The 18,703-nt window shown below is 38.2% G+C and overlaps 1 protein-coding gene across 2 annotated transcripts; it reads left to right on the top strand.

The window, feature by feature from the left end:
* Positions 1–65: 65 nt before the first annotated feature.
* Positions 66–18,114, top strand: si:ch73-40i7.2 (FYN-binding protein 1). 2 transcript variants are annotated; one of them, XM_019346155.2, is made up of 16 exons: positions 66–223; positions 6,148–6,781; positions 7,545–7,647; positions 8,115–8,170; positions 8,325–8,362; positions 8,665–8,696; positions 9,186–9,285; positions 9,402–9,564; positions 11,678–11,825; positions 11,949–11,965; positions 12,334–12,394; positions 12,603–12,645; positions 12,809–12,971; positions 14,789–14,822; positions 16,703–16,740; positions 16,859–18,114. In XM_019346155.2, the coding sequence occupies exons 1-16, from the start codon at positions 221–223 to the stop codon at positions 16,894–16,896; spliced, it is 1,671 nt and encodes a 556-aa protein (XP_019201700.1). In that variant the 5' UTR covers positions 66–220; the 3' UTR covers positions 16,897–18,114. The 2 variants fall into 2 exon arrangements, with proteins under 2 accessions (XP_019201700.1, XP_019201701.1); XM_019346156.2 differs by lacking the exon at positions 66–223 and adding an exon at positions 3,104–3,195.
* Positions 18,115–18,703: the final 589 nt, after the last annotated feature.

The raw sequence follows: 18,703 nt of genomic DNA, 5'->3' as shown, positions 1-18,703 counted from the left end.
AACAAAGTGGTACGCCTATTATTTTCTGCTCTTATTCTTATGTTGTGTCACTAACAGTCACCCTCTTGCCCACACTGAATTGCAGAGCATTTCCTCATTCGCAGTAAGCTCAGTGTGGTTGTGCATGCAGCAGCACACACAGCTACATCAGCCTGGATACTGGTGTTACTACTAGACATGGAACGCTTTGACCACTAATAAACTATCACTGAAGGAAAACATGGTAAGGCATTCTTATTTATTCCTTTTTTTGAATGTACCAATGATGGATTAATTAGGGAGTCCTCCACTGAAGCTTACACAATTCTCTTCAGGCACTGTGTGTTTAACTCTGACCATTTCCTCTTGACCACCAAGAGGTTTATGAATAACTAGACTTTTGTAGAAGGAACCTCAGCAGGTATTATTGTAACACTACAGGTCTAACCTCAGTTTCTATGTATCCTCTAACTAGAACAAATGTGCTTTTATAACTGAACCATCTTTAAAACGTTCAACTGTTTTCGCACCAATTTACACTTTGTAACACAATATCCACAAAACGTGACAAGTACAGTTTGGCACAGTCTTTCTAAACAGCGTTTATTGGCTCAGTTTCACAGGGAAAAAAAGGGGAAGTTGAAGAGGAAAAAAAGAAATGTTCATGGTCAAGCGGATGAAAGCAAATTTTATTACAAGGCTGTTGCTGGTTAATGATTCACACTGAACTTTATGGCTACCTATTTTCTAATTTATCCAAATGTTAAGCACCCTAAGGCTTTTTGTTAGACAAAAAAAAAAGAGTCATAGATAGGTTATGATAGGTTATGAACTCTTTTAGGAAAGGTTTCTATTCTTCCATCACTTTTCTTGTTTCTTTTTTACTCATCAGCAGGGCGTATTAACCCTGGCCACTCTGATTTTACAGGTTAGTATAATTCTTTCTGAAAAGCTGAACTGGGGATGAAATGAATGAATAAGTTTTATTTATGAATGGTGTGGTCCTAAAACTGGACATCATTGCAGACAATTGGTAATTATTAGGAAAAAACTTGGTTTTAACACTGACCATAAGAATGAAATTTGCAATCATATATGTATTTTTAACTGTCTTGTTTGTTACAGTAGAGTTACAGTAGTACTGTTTTCTCATTAAGACCTGAGTGCAGCACACCTGCACATACAGTCTGTGGTTTTTAAAATAATGTAGTTAACTGTGTCAGCGTGAGTGTCGGTGTTTGCTCTGCAGCAGGCGCGCGCTGACTGAAAGTGTGCGAGCATGTGAGTGTTTTTTTTTTTTTTTTTTTTTTTTTTTTTTTTTGTGGTTTGGAGGGAAAGTTTTTTTGTCTGCTTCCTTTGTTCCCTGTAACAAAGGCGATGCCGCCGCCCCGAACTGCGTACGGAGCTTGCAGCTTATTGGTGCAGGAGTGACAGCAGCATGCGTTTCTATGGTAACCGGGTGCAGGATGCTAGCTGAGGTATGGAGGTGTGTGGTTGCGAGCACTTCCTGCTCTTCAGCTACTTTTTGACTTTGCAAAGCTCACAGCCTGAACGAGTGACACTGAGCGACGGTGTGATTCGTTTATTGTTTTTATTTTGTCAACAGCTGAGATATTCATTCGTCATGTTTCACAGCTTCCCTTTCGATTATATCTCCCTCACGGTTCTTGTGATGCTGTGAGCATTTTGAAAGCCTGGGTCTCTTGGAAATGAGATTTAAATCTCAATGTGACTTTTCACCTGAATAAATAAAGGATGATGATAATAATAATAATAATGATAATAATAATAATAATCTCTAAAACGTTTCTCTCTCTATTTCCACTTCTACCACCCAGCACTACGCAACCTTTGTCTTGATTTACTTCATAAGGATTAATTTAAAAACCCCAATGTCTAAAAAATATTTTAAATACAAGCTTCACAGAGATGTTAATTATTATCTGTTGTTTCATCCATACAAAACATTTTTTAAGAATAACATGACTAAACATAAAACATGCTTAAAATGCATAAAAATCTTGAGGTTATAGAGCAAAAAAGTATATATTTATTTGAATTTTCTTATTTGTTTTTCTTAGAAATATTAATTAAATAATTAATATTAGTTTGCAGTTCTGTCCATTTTCATTTTCAGCCCTTTGGAAATATTCAAATGCAGTGGATGGCTAGTTAAAACTGCCGGTATGATAGCAACCAGCTAGCAGCAGTGCGTTGTGGTTCACAGAGCGATCAGACGGGAAATGACCTCTGAAAAGCTGAATAAGCGTTGGGAGATCCGTGCTCAGTCACCAGCAAAGCAAAGCACCCTGCCGTGCACAGATGAAGCACATGCTAGTAACTTCTAGAAACTCGTGCACCAGGATCACAGGTGCAAACATCTCTGTCATCAAGGTGCCTTCCTGCAAGTCATGTGATTGTTTTAGTGAGCTCTGGTTTGGTCTGGCAAGCCCTTGGAAAAACGTGCCAATACCTTCCTCCTCTGTCCCTTGGCTTAAGCCTTTTTGCACCCCTACTTGGTTCATAAACATCTTACACAAAAGGTAAGCAACAACATGTCACATGTTGAAGACAGCCTGCCTTGGTGGGATTGTTCTGTTCACACAGAAAGAGACAACAGTAAGTACAACGTATTTATGTAGTATCCCAAAGTGCTTTACAGAGGTATCAATAAAAACTAGCTTGTGCAAAGTTGATATGAACACACATGTGAAACATGTTTCAATGGCTCTTCAATGGCATGTGTGACATAATGATGCAAAGCATAAAAAAAGCTGCTCCACCTTAAACAGTTCTGTAAAAAATGAGTAAATAAATAAATAACTCTTTGGACAGTTGTAACCAAGATGAACTTGTACCAGAATGATGAGAAGACACAAGTATGAAGAAAGGGAGAAACAGGTCATGATCCAAAGCACTGTGTGTCAAACAGAACCATAATCTCTGCTCAGCCTCAGCCAAATGCTGCAAAACCAATCAGAAAACACCTAACTGTGAAAATCGATAATGACCCAAACCAAGCAACAAGAGTTTCTTGAGGCCAATTAAAGGATATTCTTCAATGGCCGAGTAAGTCACATGATCTTCACCCAATAGTGCATGCTTTTCTATTATTGAATACAAAACTGAAAGCAAAGAGACCCTCAAACAAGCAGCAGCTAAAGTCAGGTGCAGTAAAGGACTAGTAGAGCAACTCAAGGGGTAAAAAAGCATTTGGTGAGTTGTTTTTTCATGCAAGAATTCAAAAGAGTATTTTTTTTATATATATGTTTAAATTGATGTTAGTTTTTCACACTAAAATAGAAAGGCTGTACATAAAAGTGAATGTCAATCTCAAACAGCTCATGCTCGATTTGTGTTCCGTCATCAGTTCAGTGACATCTTTGTTGTTTGATTTATAATCCACTGCAGTGGTGTACAGAAGCTACAACTACAATAAAATGTGTCTTTGTCCCAAATGTCACGGAGAGCCCCGTCCTCCTGTTTCTCAGTCCGGTCCCTTCCTCACTCGTCATGCTGACTTTTAAAATACAAAGACGAAATGAAAGCCTCAGCTTACAGCTTCAAGATGGGGCATTAATCAGTGAGTGACGCTGTAATGATCAGGCTATGAGCAATTTACTTTTTGTTTTTCTTATTGTTGTCAGAGCGATTAACAACATTAGTTTAACGATTAGTTTACACAGCACACATTTAACTAGCAGAAGTTCCCTCAGATCTGCAGAAGAGACGTTCAAAGTTGTCTGTTCTGCAGATCTTGAGGTACAGTTTCCAAGAAGAAGTAAGTAGCTCCCTTCGTGACTGCCTTATTCAATGCAGGTGTCACGCATGACATCACATCCCGTGTTTGTAGCACTAAATGTCTGATTAATGCTTGATAGTACATCAGTGTGACAAGATCTACTAAAAATGATTGAAAAACAGCATTGGAGAAAAATATTCTGAAGTTTACGGGGGTTTTTCTTACTCGGTAGAAGCCCTTAGTGCAGCCAGCAGTGTCTTGATATGTCTCAGTATGTCTTGGCTTTACTCTTAGGGAGCAGTGAGGTCATCCACCTTTATAAATAGTCTACTTCCAGCTTGCTAGAGAACATGTGAAATACTCTAAACTGAATTGAATGAAGTGATGCAGCAGAGTAATTTAGGATTTCCAACTCTTCGTTTTGAAAATGGACATTCACCAGCACACAAAAAAAACGTTTACACCGATACATCCCCAGCAGGTTATGTGAGGTCATGTGGCCCGCTGCATGTGCAGCAAACGAGGCTGAGAACTAAAGCTTTTGGAGTAACAGTGGACTCACTCCCATTCAACTCCCACTAAAAACTTTGTTGTTGTGAAGCACTTTGTAATATTTATCTAAAAAGTCATAACTTAATTTGTACTTACTTAGAATAGCTGCAAGATGTGCAGGTTAGGTCTCAATACATCACCATTAAAATGACTTTAACCAGTAATGTGTTTGAGGAAGTGTTGATCCAAACGAATCTGCTCTGATTATGCTGCCATGATTGTCATAATAGGTTATTTTGCATCACTGCAGGGAAACAAGCAAATTACAAATATGGACAAAACAAAGTGCTGGTATCAGACCTGTTTTTGGCATTGATAACTTTAAACAACTTTACTTCCATGGCGCCTTTTAAAATGCACAGTTGCAAATTGGTTCACAGTTTTGATCTGAACCAGTCCTATCCTATTTTCAGTCATTCGCAAAGCATTTGGTATCAACCAAAGCCAAAGGTTTATCCAACCCCCGGGCCTCGGACCGGTACCGGTCCGTGAGTCGTTTGGTACCGGGCCGCGAGAGTTGAGGCTCAGGTGTGAAATGTATGGTTTTCAGGGTTTTTATCGGTTTTCAGCGTTATTTTGTTATCGTTTTTATCGTTAACTCGGTTTTCCTGGGTCTTTTCACGTGTGTTATGAATAAATCTTGTTTTTTTCGGTACCGGTACTAGTTTTATTTTGTTGTATTTATCCGCGACACCTTAAAGGCCGGTCCATGAAAATATTGTCGGGCATAAACCGGTCCGTGGCGCAAAAAAGGTTGGGGACCGCTGGTTTAAAACACATCACAGATTCAGTCGACCTGATTCTCAGGGGTCGGCTATTCCAAAGTTTAGGCTTTGATACCTTAAAAACCTGGATTTCAAAAAACAAAAAGTCCTGATCAAAGAAACAGACCGAAAACTGCTAGAACGAGGTCTCAGCAGGGTTTATACGTGATGAACGACATCTTAAAACAACCTCTAGTTCATGCAGGGAAGCAAGAATATGGGTGATGTGGTGTTTAGCTGCTGCGTCTAAACCAACCAGAGGACTTAGAAATACGCATGAACTGTCAGTTCAAATAATTGAGATGGGAGAAAATAAAAGTTCTGACTTGTTAAATGACAGCAGAGGTTTGATTTGTGCTTCTTAGATGAAACAAACAAGACTGGGTGAGCTCGGAGATGACGTTCAAAATTTAAATTCTTGTCAAAGATTTCAAGGAGGTGATTTGAGGTCGCCGGAGAAGCTAAACACGGCCAAACACAACAAGTTCAGCTGAGATGGTAAAACTGAGGATTATTAATGGTGAAGCACTGAGGCACTACTGTTTATCTTCAATATAGCTGAAGTACAAATTAATGAGCCTGTTAAGATGACCCGAGGGTAAGAAGTAAAACACAGCTAGTCCCAGGGTTGAGGCCTCAGTGCATAACATTATGTTTCATTAGAAGATGCTTTCATTTAACGTATTTCTCAGGAGTGACAAGATTTTTGTTTTCACCCTGTGTTTACTTTCACCAAAAATCTCGGCAAACAAAACTTTAGCTCACATGCTTTTTAAAAATACATTTGTGCTGATCTAATTTTTTTGATTATTATTCTTGACTAACATCTAATAATAATTACTTCTCACATCATTTGGTTCTTTGGTGTTCAGAGTTCACTGAGAAGTTTCAAGTGCTGCAAAGAGAGCTATCATTTCTGTGAACATCAAAACAAACCAGGAAACAGTGTTGTTGCACGCTGCATTCTCACTTTGTAAAGATAGCGTAGGGTTTTGATGTGTGTGTGTTTGTGTGCGTGGGGGGCATGCCTTGCTCTGTGCTGCACTGCTAACTTCCTGCTTTACAAGCAGAGCTGCTGCAGTTGAGATTCTGCTCTTGTGTTGTTTTCAGGGGGACAGCGTTGATGTCAAGGCTCTGAGAGCCAAGTTCAACAGCAAATCCAGCACCTCGGATACCAGCAGCCGGGATAGCGGTTCGCCGAAATCTCCTCGACCTGGGTTTGGGAGAGCCATTCTTCCAGTGGCAGAGAGCGAGCTGACACAGAGACTCTCACCCACGATTCCTCCTCATCTGGCTGGTCCAGGCCCGGTGAGGCTCCCGAGAATTGAGCCGATGGCGGCTTCGATCCCTCCCAGACCGGGTTCGTTCCCTCGACCGCCTGCCTATGCTGGACTCAGAGCCCCCATTCAGCCAACAGATGCTACCAAAGTTAAGCAGACGGGGGAGATGCTACAGAACATGATGCTGAGGCATCAGAGGCCCCCGGTCCCCCAGGTAGCCCAGGTACCCCGACTAGGAGCTGGAAGCCCAGCTCCTGTTCCACCTCCCACCTCTACCCCTCTTCCACTCAGACAGCAGCCTCGACAGAGGAGCGCGGGGGAAGTGACACCACTGAGGAGGCCTCTGCCCCCTGAAGGACCGATGCCCGTGAAACCTAAAAGACCTCCGACTGTCAACTTGGAGCCGTTTCGGAGGAACAGGAGAGGGCTTCCTCCTGCTCTTCCTGCCCCGAGGACGAGTGATGGTAAGTCTGTCTGGCTCAAGTGTTCAAGTCCCTTAATAAACTATGCCGCCACATTAAGTTAACACAGTAAGTGAGACCATTTTGACTTGTTTGTGTCTGCTGTACCATGACAGTGGCTGGTGTATAGTTTATCTCCTGACTGAACTCACAGAATACAAATAATAAAATTAATGATGACTAACTTCCTTTTAGCTGCTCAGTTTACGTGGACCTGATGTTCTTCATGCTGCCTCCCTGTCACGCCGTCATGTCCTGTCACAGAGATGGACAGAAACATAACCATGTCTTTAATTTTACTGCTACGATGGCTCAAAATGTCAGAATTGTCCAAATTAAGTCTAAAAGTGACAACTGCAATCTGCGGTTAGGTTCATCTCCGAACATAAAACTTTCATCAAGCGTTAAGTCTCATTTATTGGAAAATTTGAAAGTCGGAATATCACCGACAGCAGATCAAATACCTGGAGAGGAGGAGAGCCTTTTAAAAATAATCTGTTCTTATATCTTGTAATGAGAAAAATTCTAACACTCACAGTCCTCATTGTGCTTTGTCAGTGACAAAAAATTTGCTTAAAAACTTGATTCGTCCAACCACTTTAACGGAAAAAGCAGAACACTCATACAGAGCACCAAACATCACATGCGTAAAGCAGTAATTTCTGCTGTCTGTGTGATTGCCCCTTGTGGGATCTCACTTCTTTCATCCATTTCATTTTGTCGTAACGTCATTGTGCAAAGACTTTCTCTCTGCTACTCTTTGTAGGCTCAGGAAGCAGAAGGATGTCTTTACCGGCAGTGGTCAGTCCTCCGAAACCTCCACAACGCTCTGACAAACCCAACAGACTGCAGCGGCAGATTGCCTCTGCGTAAGTATTTGGGTTAACGCGACGATGGTGTGAAGCCCTGTTATGTCAGGTTTTGAGCCTCTTATGTAAGAGGCCCAGTACTGCTGTACTGATGCAAAGGAAACTGTGTGAAACTCTTAGTGTTTTAAACCAAGTATTATAGGACACCTTAGTTTCTGCTTTCAAATGACTTCATTTACATCTAGTGCGGGCGAGTGATGCTGAAGAATTACGAAGCAGAGGGTTTACCGCTGCTGCAGTCGTGACTAGAGATTAGAAAATATCTAAGAGGATTCGCTTGTTGGACAGCAACACTGTTTCTTAAAACGCATTTTAAACACACCTAAGTATACTTTTAAAGAAAAGCCTTCTTGACCAGATGATGGTTTTAACAGTCAAATTAAGCTTTTGCCTACTGAGTGAATACAGATGTAACAAAGCACTTGCTGACCAATGATTAGAGAAACATCTCTGTTTGTCGATTTCAGGGACCTGGACGAAGACGAACAGGATCCCTATGACGATATCGACATTGACAAAAATGGTGAAGGCTTGTTTTGTTCTTGAAGCTTCCCTCACATGCTACACTGTCTGAGCTATAGTTACTGCTTGGTATTTTTAACATTGTGTTTTCTATTAGAGGACACGCCCTGTTTTCACATATCGGTTTATAATCTATATTTTACTTCACTTTACAGAGAACTGCAGCGATCACAGTTCACAGTGTGTTGATGGGGTGAGTAAAGAAAAGCAAAAACGAAAAATTTAGCAGCATGGAAGTCTCGCTTTGCAAGAACGTAGTGCACATTTCCCTGAATCTGTTAATAGACTAGGTTTAAAACCCGCATTGCACTCTTAGAAAATAATAAGGCACAAAAAATAAACAGCTCTGATAATTTTTTGATTTAAGCTTTGAAAATCTACAAAAAGGCATTACTTTATCAGAAGTAATCAGAAGTGCCGCTTTTATCTAATAATCCCGTACAAGATGACTTGTCTGCTCTTTACGGGGTACAATTAAAAGCTTTTCTCTTGCAGGATGATGACGAGGTGTATGAGATGATTGATGAGTAAGTATGAATGTTCTGCCTTCCCCATTAAACCACTGAGTCTCTATTTAATAGAAATGTGGCTGCAGCTGCATGAACAGAAAGCAGTATACAGTTTCTATTGTTTCTGTTGCTGCTTCTGTTATTTTTGTACCTCATAAGTGATGTGTGGTGCAGTATTTAAGTTACAGTGCAACAAATGGTACCTTGGTACGATATCTACATCTTTATTTATCGTTTACTATAAAAAGTAAGTCACACTCATTTCCTGTGATTCAACATACAGAATTTCCTGTTAAAGCAAAACATTGTGACAGAATTCAGGCAAGGTCTGTCGAAATGTGGGAAGACAGAAAAACTTGAAAAACTTTTTGCGTAAAACGCTTATATGTGAAACATTTATCTGCCGGGAAAACGAACAATAAAGGCATCTAAATCAAAATCTGTGAAGGGGGAATTCTATTAAAAGGTGGCGGGCCTTCGTTTGTTTATTTGATTCTTCTCTTATAGGGAGCAGGAGAAAGCGACCATGAAAGAAATAAAGAAGCAACAGGAGAAGGACATGAAAGAGATTCAGAAAAAAATGAATGAGCTCAAGAAAAAATTTCAGGTAAAGACACGGAGAGAGAAAAGATGACTTTTAAGTTAGCCTGAATGGTTAATGGTTAAGTTATCCTGAACCGCCTCATCCCTTTGGTGTAAATGTTATCTCTTCCCCCCATGCAGTTACAAGGTGAGATAGAGGTTATTCACACCGCCAAAGTCCGGTACGACTGGAATGGGGAAGGGAAACTGGACCTGAGCGTGCACCAGGGGGACAGCGTGGAGATCCTCCGTGTGACGGGTAACCCGGGAGGCAGATGGTTGGCACGCACTTTGAATGGAAACTGTAAGTTTACATTTCAGTCAATCACATAAAGAAAGCCTTTGAATAAATTGACTTGTACCCAAATATCAAAAGAAAAAAGAAAACAAACAAAGTAGAGACTTCTGCATCAAAGTTTTCCATCTGAAACACTGCTTATTGTCGTCGGTGGTGATATTATCGTAGCTGTGGTTCAGGAGATGAAGCAGGGCGTCTACCAATCGGAAGGCTTGATGGTTTGATCTCTGGCTCCTCCAGTCTGCATATCAAAGTATCCTGGTGCAAGATACTGTACTCTAATGCATCCACCAGAGTGTGTGTGTGAGAATTAGGCAATAATTAGGCTAAAGGACTGTATGAAGGTGTGTGTGACTGGGTAAATGAGTCGCTTGGTGAGGACCTTGGTGAGGACCTCTTGGCGTCGTGTTTTAGCAAAGGTCCCCCTTTCAGTTTCTTCCTACTGATTTAATATTTTTTTCCATTTGTTACTCAAAAAAGCAAAGTAATGCCAGTAACTGACAAATCAAAACTCAAATAATGCAGCTTTCACACTTTTTTCCCCTAAAGTCGTTAAGTACTTCCTTCTGTAAGATATTTTTTTCTGTTCCTTACTTCCTCAAAGGGCTCTGGCAACAACTTTTCACTTTACTTATTTATTTTACTTTGTCTTCAAAAATATAAAGTATCTGCATCTGAGCTTTTGAGACCATAACGTCTCGTTGAGACGTTTCGTTGACTCCTCTGTCTAGCATGTCATAGCAAGAATAGAGGAAAAAGTATCACAAAGTTACAATGTAGACAAAATGCAGTTAGTGTGACTGAACTTTAGCACATTGTTGTGTAAGTGTGATTATGGAGCATGAAAGTGATGCTGTTGCTCCCTCGGAACGGATTTATTTAACAATAGTTGAACTCTCATATGGAACTGAGAAACAACTGCTTCCTATGTTAATGTTAGAAATGCATACTCTGGATATAAATATACATTCACTGCTCACTTTGTTAGCTACCCCTTTGGATGCACCTGTGACCTTAGAATATCTTTAATTCTTGATAAAAATTCAGCATAAATTCAACACAACTCCTTGGAGATTTTGGTGCAGCTGCTCTGGATATGTAGCTGTGCATCTGTAATGTCTCCCATTCAATCACATCCCAAAGGTGCTCTACTGGATTGACATCTACTGACTGTGGAATTTATCTGAATACAATGAACTAATTGTCATATTTGGTGATGATTTGAGTTTTGTGACTTGTTCCTGCTGGAAGCACCAAAGAATACTCAGTTGGTACTCAAGATCCCAAACTGTGCCCCCACCACAAAGAGAAGCCTGAGCCATTGATACAATCGATCCATGCTTTCAATCAAACTCACAAGCGTTACCTCCACCACCCCCGGACCCACCACAGGTCTTTAATATGGACTCCAACAACAGAGACAGGTGCAGGATAAGAGATTGCTAATTCTGCTGCAGCTTCAGATCTGTTCAGTTGAATTTCATTTTCAGTTTTGCTCACGTCTCTTCCAACTAAACCCTTGTTTGTATGTTTCCCAAATTCTGATTCTACCACCATAACGTGGCAGCAGACATCAGGACTCATCATCAGACCAGACTTTTATGCAATCTTCTATTGCTCAGTTTTGGTGAGCTCATGTTAATTGTGGACACAGTTTCCTGGTCTTAGCTGACAGGAGTGCTACTTCTGCTACTGTACCCCATGTGCTTCAAGGTTTAACACATTGTGTTGAAAGATGCTCTTCTGCATACTCTGATTGTAATAAGTGGTTATTTCAGTGACTGTCTGGCTATTCCCCTCTGACCTCAATAAGGCATTCTCACCCAGAGGACTGCCATTCACTGGATATTTTCTCTTTTTTGGACCACTATCTGGGAAAATCCTGGCACCAACAACCATGCCATGTTCAAAGTCACTTAATTCATCTTTCTTCTAGGATTCTGTGCTGTGGCTATTTAGCATAAATCTATTTTTAAGTAATAAAATAAGTAATAATCATCTAATATACAGATCAGATTCTGGGTATTAGATGATCATGTGTGGCTAATGCGTATCACATAATCATGAAATGTCACAATCAAGTCACAGTGCTTAATTTTGTTGTTGCACTTCTCTGCAGATGGATACATCAACAACTCGTGTGTGGATATTGACTATGAAGCAGTGAAGATCAAACACGGGTACAAAAAATCAAACTCACAAGCGTTACCTCCACCACCCCCGGACCCACCACAGGTCTTTAATATGGACTCCAACAACAGAGACAGGTGCAGGATAAGAGATTGCTAATTCTGCTGCAGCTTCAGATCTGTTCAGTTGAATTTCATTTTCAGTTTTACTCACGTCTCTTCCAACTAAACCCTTGTTTGTATGTTTCCTCTAACTTGCAGCTTGATTCAAGATGAGGGTAAGTGACTGCAGACCACAATGAAGTGGAAATAACAATCTATACCAAGTTAAGATGATATAAAAATACAAAAGGATTTTTCTTTTGTATTTTTCTCTAGTGGAAAAAATGTATAAGGATATATTTGGTACCTAATTTGTCTTTTCTAGAACATTTCTATGAGTTGAGCTACTTGGCAATCTTGCAGTATGCAAGTGATAGCTATGTACTTTTTTTTTATTTTTAGTTTTAATGACAAATATTTGAAACAGTTTCTTTCATCAGATAATATTTATTATTATTTCTTATTATGTATCGTTTATTATTTACTATTATTTATTCCTTTTAGCATCCGTTTTATGGTCATTTTTTTCTTTTTTGGTTCTCAGATGACTATGATGATGTCCAACCACTACCTGAAGATTTCCCACCTCCGCCACCTGAAATCAGGTATCAGTTAACCCCTAATTAATTTGAAGAAGGCTGAGATATTGATGACTAAGTATTTGTGAATTTTCATCGTAAAATGAACTTTTACTTGTGCAGATCTAGTCACTGGTGATGCCAGATGAGGTTAAAGAAAAACAAAAATTAACAATGAGAAAATTGTTAATGAATTCATTTGTGATTAAATGTTATACCATATTATATTTTTCAGCATAGACCCCAAAGTGGAGAAGGATTTGAAAAAAAAATTTAAGGTAAACCTTTTTAAAAACTTTACATCAGATGATTTAGTTCAGTGGATAAAGCAGAGTGTCGTCTGCATAGCAATCAATTCAGATATTTGTTTGTTTTTTACTCATGCAATGGGAATCGCCCTTTTCATTTTTTTAAAATGTGACCACTGTGACTGTTTCCCAGTATGATGGACCACTCAGGGTGCTGCACACCATGTTGGTGGATCCTAACTCCATCATAAAGAAACCAGGAGCAAAAGATCTGCCTGTAACACAGGGAGAGGTTGTGGATGTCATCCAGCTCACCAACAGCAAGAAAGCTCTGTGTCGCAACAAGTTTGGGAAATGTATGTAAAAAAACAGCATCTCATTCACTTGTGTTATTTTAATCTGTAGTATTTGCATTATTTGCAGTTCATTGGTTTTAGAAAACAAGAAGTACTGTGGGATTTTGTTTGTTTGTCTTTTTTTAAATATAGGATGTTATGAGCTTTTCTTACTGTTCTCTTCATATGTCGTGCATTGCAGCCTCTGGAAAAAGACAAAACTTTCCTGTAAAAGATGTACGCATCTTCTAAATCTTTCGTAGAAGAGGCTTTACAATTAAAACATTTCAGCCATTTGTATGTTTATGTGTTTGAACATGGCCCAGATGTAGTCAATGGTGATTTAAAGACAATATTAAAAACAAAGATTAGACAAGAAACTGCTATGAAGATAAAAAAAATTAAGAGCATGTTTAAAAACAAAACAAAACAAAACAGTGCAATCATCCAAATATTAATTAACTAAATGAAAATGACCCGACATTAAAGCCAAATAAAATATTATTTTATTTCTAATAATAATAAAAGAGGATGTCATAAATGTCACACTGTTTTAGTTTATTACTTTATTATTTATAATTATTATAAAATTCCACCTTGTTTGGCTACAGCAGAGTATTTGCTGAATATGTTGATCTGCTGCTTCTTGATGAAAAATCAGGCAATTTACATTTCTTCCTATATCCTTTCTTGTTGGTTAAACCTGACCCAAATATTACCATAAAACTTAAGATATTTCAATAAAACACAAATTTGTGCCACAGAAAGATGAACCCAAGAGAACAACAAAGTTAGAAGAATTTACCTTTATAAGCCTTTATAAAAACCTTTTTCAGGGTTGGGGCCTGTCCAAACTGCCATAGGGTGAGAGGTGGGGTATACCCTGGACAGGTCACCAGCCTCTATATAATTAATTAAATCAATTATTGGCATTAAAAAGTAATAATTCATTTCATCTGCATTGATGTTTGATGAAAATCTTTAAAACATAGTGTCACAGTCACAGCAAAGAGGGATCCAAATGCAGGATATGGAGACAAAGTAAATAAAACCTACCTGTTAATTAGACTGACCGTAGACGTCTATGGACAAAAGAAGCAAAATTTACAGTAACACATAAAAAAACAGCTCTAAAACTCTTAAACAGACACATGAAGCACACAATTGTAACAAAAAAAAAGAAAAGACACTGACAATGACTGAAGGCTGAATGATGACTAAAGCACTGAAGACTAGTGCTTTATATGCACTGATGAGGTAATCAGGGAGAATGGAAACACTAGGGTAACAAAACACAGCTGAAGCTAATCAAGGTAATGACAAAGAAAGAAAAATGAAATATAAGACACAAGAGACAAATGTCAACCAAAATAAAAGAGGAAGTGTTATTACACAGAGACAAGGGCTTGACAACATGATACAAGAAGATACAGTCCCAGGGAGGATGAACTAATATATGCCAATACATGAATGAACTCCACAGAGAACAATCCTTCTAACCTAAGTAAAGATGTACTGGTGGACTTGACCTTGATTTTGAGGTCAGGTCACTGGGATTTGAACTCGTCTGAGATTTTTAGTAGCTACACCTACGGTATAAATTTGAAACTTCTACGTCAGCTCGGTCTCAAGTTATCACATTCTCATCACCTGCCAGCGCAGCAGGGCAGCAATACCCCATCAGCCTTTTAAGTCTTTATGGAGTAATAAAGACACAACACAGATAATTTTTGTGTAGTGATTGATAATTATCAGACAATAACTCAGAAAGTATTTCAATATTTCAAATAATGATGTAATAAATAGTGATAATTTTTGTGCTGTCTCCTATTTCACAGTTGGTTATGTGTCCAGATCTCTTCTTCTTCCAATGTAAGTGAATCCTTCTGACTTCATATGTGACTGACTATATCAATGTACTTCCTTAAAGTCTAAAGAAGTAATAAATCACGCTAAATGTGTGTTATTTGAAGATTGTCAAAGATAAAGCTTAGTGTATGTAATGTATAATATAAGGGTCATTGATGTGCACATCCTTATGTCCGAGTGCATGATACTGTTTAAAAAGATCTGTGTAAACTAATTTGGCCTGTTCATTGGTTCTAGGAATTTATTATATAAATTACCATCTTTTAAATTAAAACTAATACTAATCTAGTAGACAATGGGTTTAAATAACATTAATTTAATTTAATTGCATTTTTTGCACTTTTTTCATGACATATAGGTTTTGCCGCCTGAGTTTTGCAAATATTTTCATTTTATACAGGCTGTTACTTGAACACCTGTATTGAAGGACAAAGGGAGTAGACATTTTATAACTAAACATATTCCTAGTTTTACATTGGTTGCCCCTCCGACCTGGCAAGTATATTTGCATGTATACTAGATGTATGAGCACACCCACTGTCTCTGTGCATGAGAAGCAATGTGTAAGCTAGGACTGTGAAGTTTTTTCATCACAACATGCAGAACAGGAAATAGAAGCCAGTTAAGTGGAATTCAGATACACACAAATGTGCATAACCATCTAAAGGTTTGATTTCTTCAACTATTTACTGATGATTTATATAATTATTAATATATTGCTAAAAGTGCATGAAACTGTACCTCTCCTTTCTTTATCTTTATGTTATTATGGGTCCTATTAATAGGTTGAGACAGATTCTACAACATTAGGCAGTCGATCACAGTAACAAATAAGATTGATAATGGGGGAAAGAATAATATCCTCTGGAAGGGGAGAACTCACTTAAAGTGTAGAGTGCCTGTCTAGATGAGCTGATGTTTCCCTTCCCACAGCTTCAGCAGCTTCCACAATGCTTATTATCCACAGTAGACTTCAGGCATTGTCTTTTTGCCCCGACTCAGGCTCCTCTGAGCTTTCACCTTTCTTTTATTCTTCAGACCATTTCTGTGTTTATGAAATAGGAATACATAAGAATGAGGATCATTTTATCACATTAAATCGTTTTGTTCTCAAGCAAGACCCAAGATGAAAAATCAAAAATAACCATTAACCATTGTAACCAAAGTTACTACAGTTTTCTATTTTCTAATTTGTTTTTATTTTATTTCTTTATTTATTTTTTAATTTCAACTTTTTTAAAAAAATAATTCAGTCTAGTTTCAGTTCATTTCAGGAGCCAGTTTGCTTGTTTCAGTTTATTTTCAATTGCTTAAAATGTTTAGTTTTACTTCAGTTTTTATTAGTTTCAGTGTTCGTTTTAGTCCTTTATTTAGTGTTTCTGGAGGACAGAAGCAAGAGACAGGAAACTCAGTAAAACACAAAAATCCAATACACACAAACTGCCGATCAAATCCTCATCGAATGCTAATAATACATTTTACAAAATGTTCAAGTACAAAACTAAAGATACTTGCTTTATGTTTTTGTTTTATTTTAGCTTTGTCGTTTTTCTGAAAATCTAGTTTTTATTTTTATTTTAGTTGAATAAAATGTTTTTTCACATGTAGTCTTAGTGAAAATGTCTTTTACAAATCTTATCTAAATATCTTTTTGTTTATGTTAATGTTTTTGTCTGGGCCTCAGAAGCATATATTATTATTGAAAATGTATTCATGTATTAATAAGCTAACATTAAAACTGAAATGATGCACTCAGTTACAAAGAATATGCACGTCACAGCAACGGCTCGTATATAACCATCTTTTCTGCTTTTAACTAGTTTAGTTTAAACCTTGTTGATGAAGCTTATGCAATATCACAAATTCCAAATATTCTTTTGCAGGGAACAAGACATTTATGACGACGTCGACTATGCAGATGGTAAGTTTCCGTTTTTATACTCTGCAGTAAAATCCAGTCAGACTGAGCTTTTGTCATTTGTAATTGAAGTAGAAGTATTTAGGCTCACTCTTGCATTTTTATCTCTGTTTTGTTTCAGATGTCTACGACAACGATTCTCTACAAAATGATTATTAAAGCGTATCAAACTAAACATACAAGAGAGTAAAGGAAACAAACAAACCAAACATTTTTTAGCTTTATCGAACTATAACCAAAAACTGGATGCTAGAAAATCAAGTAAAGACAGAATCTGTCTGGATACAGATGCTTTATTTGATTGCACAACCTGCAGAAATGTGTTGAAAAGTCACAGGTTCGTAGAGTTTATGTAGATTTGTTTGTGCTAAGCTGTATAAAAGCTCAAACTTCAACTGTGTAACTATTCAAACTGACAAAATCAAACAATATATCAAACTTAAATATAAATATAATAATTTATAAGGACCTGGTTTTTTTGTCCACAAAAGGTCACTCATAATAAGACTGTGTAAACAAACTTACTGTAATCCTTCACTCACCTGCCACTTTATTACCTGCTCAATGGCTCATTAATGCAAATATCCAATCACATGGCAGCAGTTTAATGCATTTGGGCATTGAGACATGGTCAAGGCGTGTAGAACTGATCAAACTGAGCACCAGAATGGGGGACAAAGGTGCTGTAAGAGACTTTCAAAGTAGCATCATTGTTGTTGGTGTTACTTGGGCTGGTCTGAGTATTTCAGAAACTGCTAACAGATAACTGCTGGGATTTTCCCATGCCAACCATCTCTAGGGTTTACAGAGAAGGATCCAAAATTGAGAAAATATCCAGTGAGCAGCTGTTCTCTGGGTCAAAATGCCTTGTTGATGTCAGAGGTCAGAAGATTGGAAAGAACTGGAAACCAAAATGATTGTTTGGTCCAATGGGTGTCTTCCACTGTGACATTCAGAATTTGGAGTAAACAACATGAAAGCATGGATCCACCTTCCTTGTATCAACACGTGATGTCACAAAGCTCACTTTACTCAAATGGCCTCCACAGTCACCAGATCTCAGTCCTGTTCACAGAAGATTCACATCATGGATGTGCAGCCCACAAAATCTGGAGCTGCTGTGTGACACTTGAATCTCTGCTATAAATAATTAAAGTGGTTTTAAAAACAAATTGTGGGCTGGAACCTTATATGAGTAATGTATACCTAATAAAGTGGCCGGTGAGTGTAAGTGCACACAGATGTACCATTTGTCGAGGGTCAACAAACTCATCACTGTTTGTCAAAGTGCTTGTATAGAAAATAAATACACTATTACTGTTGATGTGTGTATTTTTCACCCTCTGAGATAATTTAAATAAAATAGTTTTTATCTGATGATTGAGTGTTGTGTTTTGTTTGTTTCTTAATAAAAAATAAAAACAGAGCTCAGCCAAAGAAAATATTTCAGTATGTTTAGTCAAATGGGAGTTAAAGTCCTTTCCTGCTGTGGTAAAGTTGATTTTCTAGAAAGACTGAGAGGTTTGCCATCACTAAGGTGAGGACAGCTACACATTATCTGTCTGGGTGGGTTTACATCAAAGCTGAAATAACTCAGCAGTTCTATTCAATTCAATTCAGTTTTATTTATACAGCTCCAAATAACAGCAACAGTGTCAATGCTCTTTATACTGTTAGGTAGACCCTACAATAACACATACAGAGAAAAACCCAACAATCATGTGACCCCCTATGAGCAAACACGTTGTTGACAGTGGGAAGGAAAAACTCCCTTTTAACAGGAAGAAACCTCTGGCAGAACCAGGCTCAGGGAGGGGCGGGGCCATCTGCTGCGCCCGGTTGGGGTGAGAGAAGGAAGACAGGATAAAAGACATGCTGTGGAAGAGAGCCAGAGATTAATAACAAGTATGATTCAATACAGACAGGTCTATTAACACATAGTGAGTGAAGAAGAAGCACCCGGTGC

This window comes from Oreochromis niloticus, linkage group LG15 (assembly GCF_001858045.2).
Source record: "Oreochromis niloticus isolate F11D_XX linkage group LG15, O_niloticus_UMD_NMBU, whole genome shotgun sequence".
Taxonomy (NCBI): Eukaryota; Metazoa; Chordata; class Actinopteri; order Cichliformes; family Cichlidae; genus Oreochromis; species Oreochromis niloticus.
Note: the sequence above shows the minus strand (reverse complement) of the source record. Positions and strands in the feature narration are given on the sequence as shown.

Excerpts from the sequence above, each read along its gene's own strand:
- si:ch73-40i7.2 (XM_019346155.2), top strand. Across the intron at positions 12,395-12,602 it reads CCTCCGCCACCTGAAATCAG|CATAGACCCCAAAGTGGAGA; the intron begins GTATCAGTTAAC and ends TATATTTTTCAG. Across the intron at positions 12,646-12,808 it reads ATTTGAAAAAAAAATTTAAG|TATGATGGACCACTCAGGGT; the intron begins GTAAACCTTTTT and ends ACTGTTTCCCAG.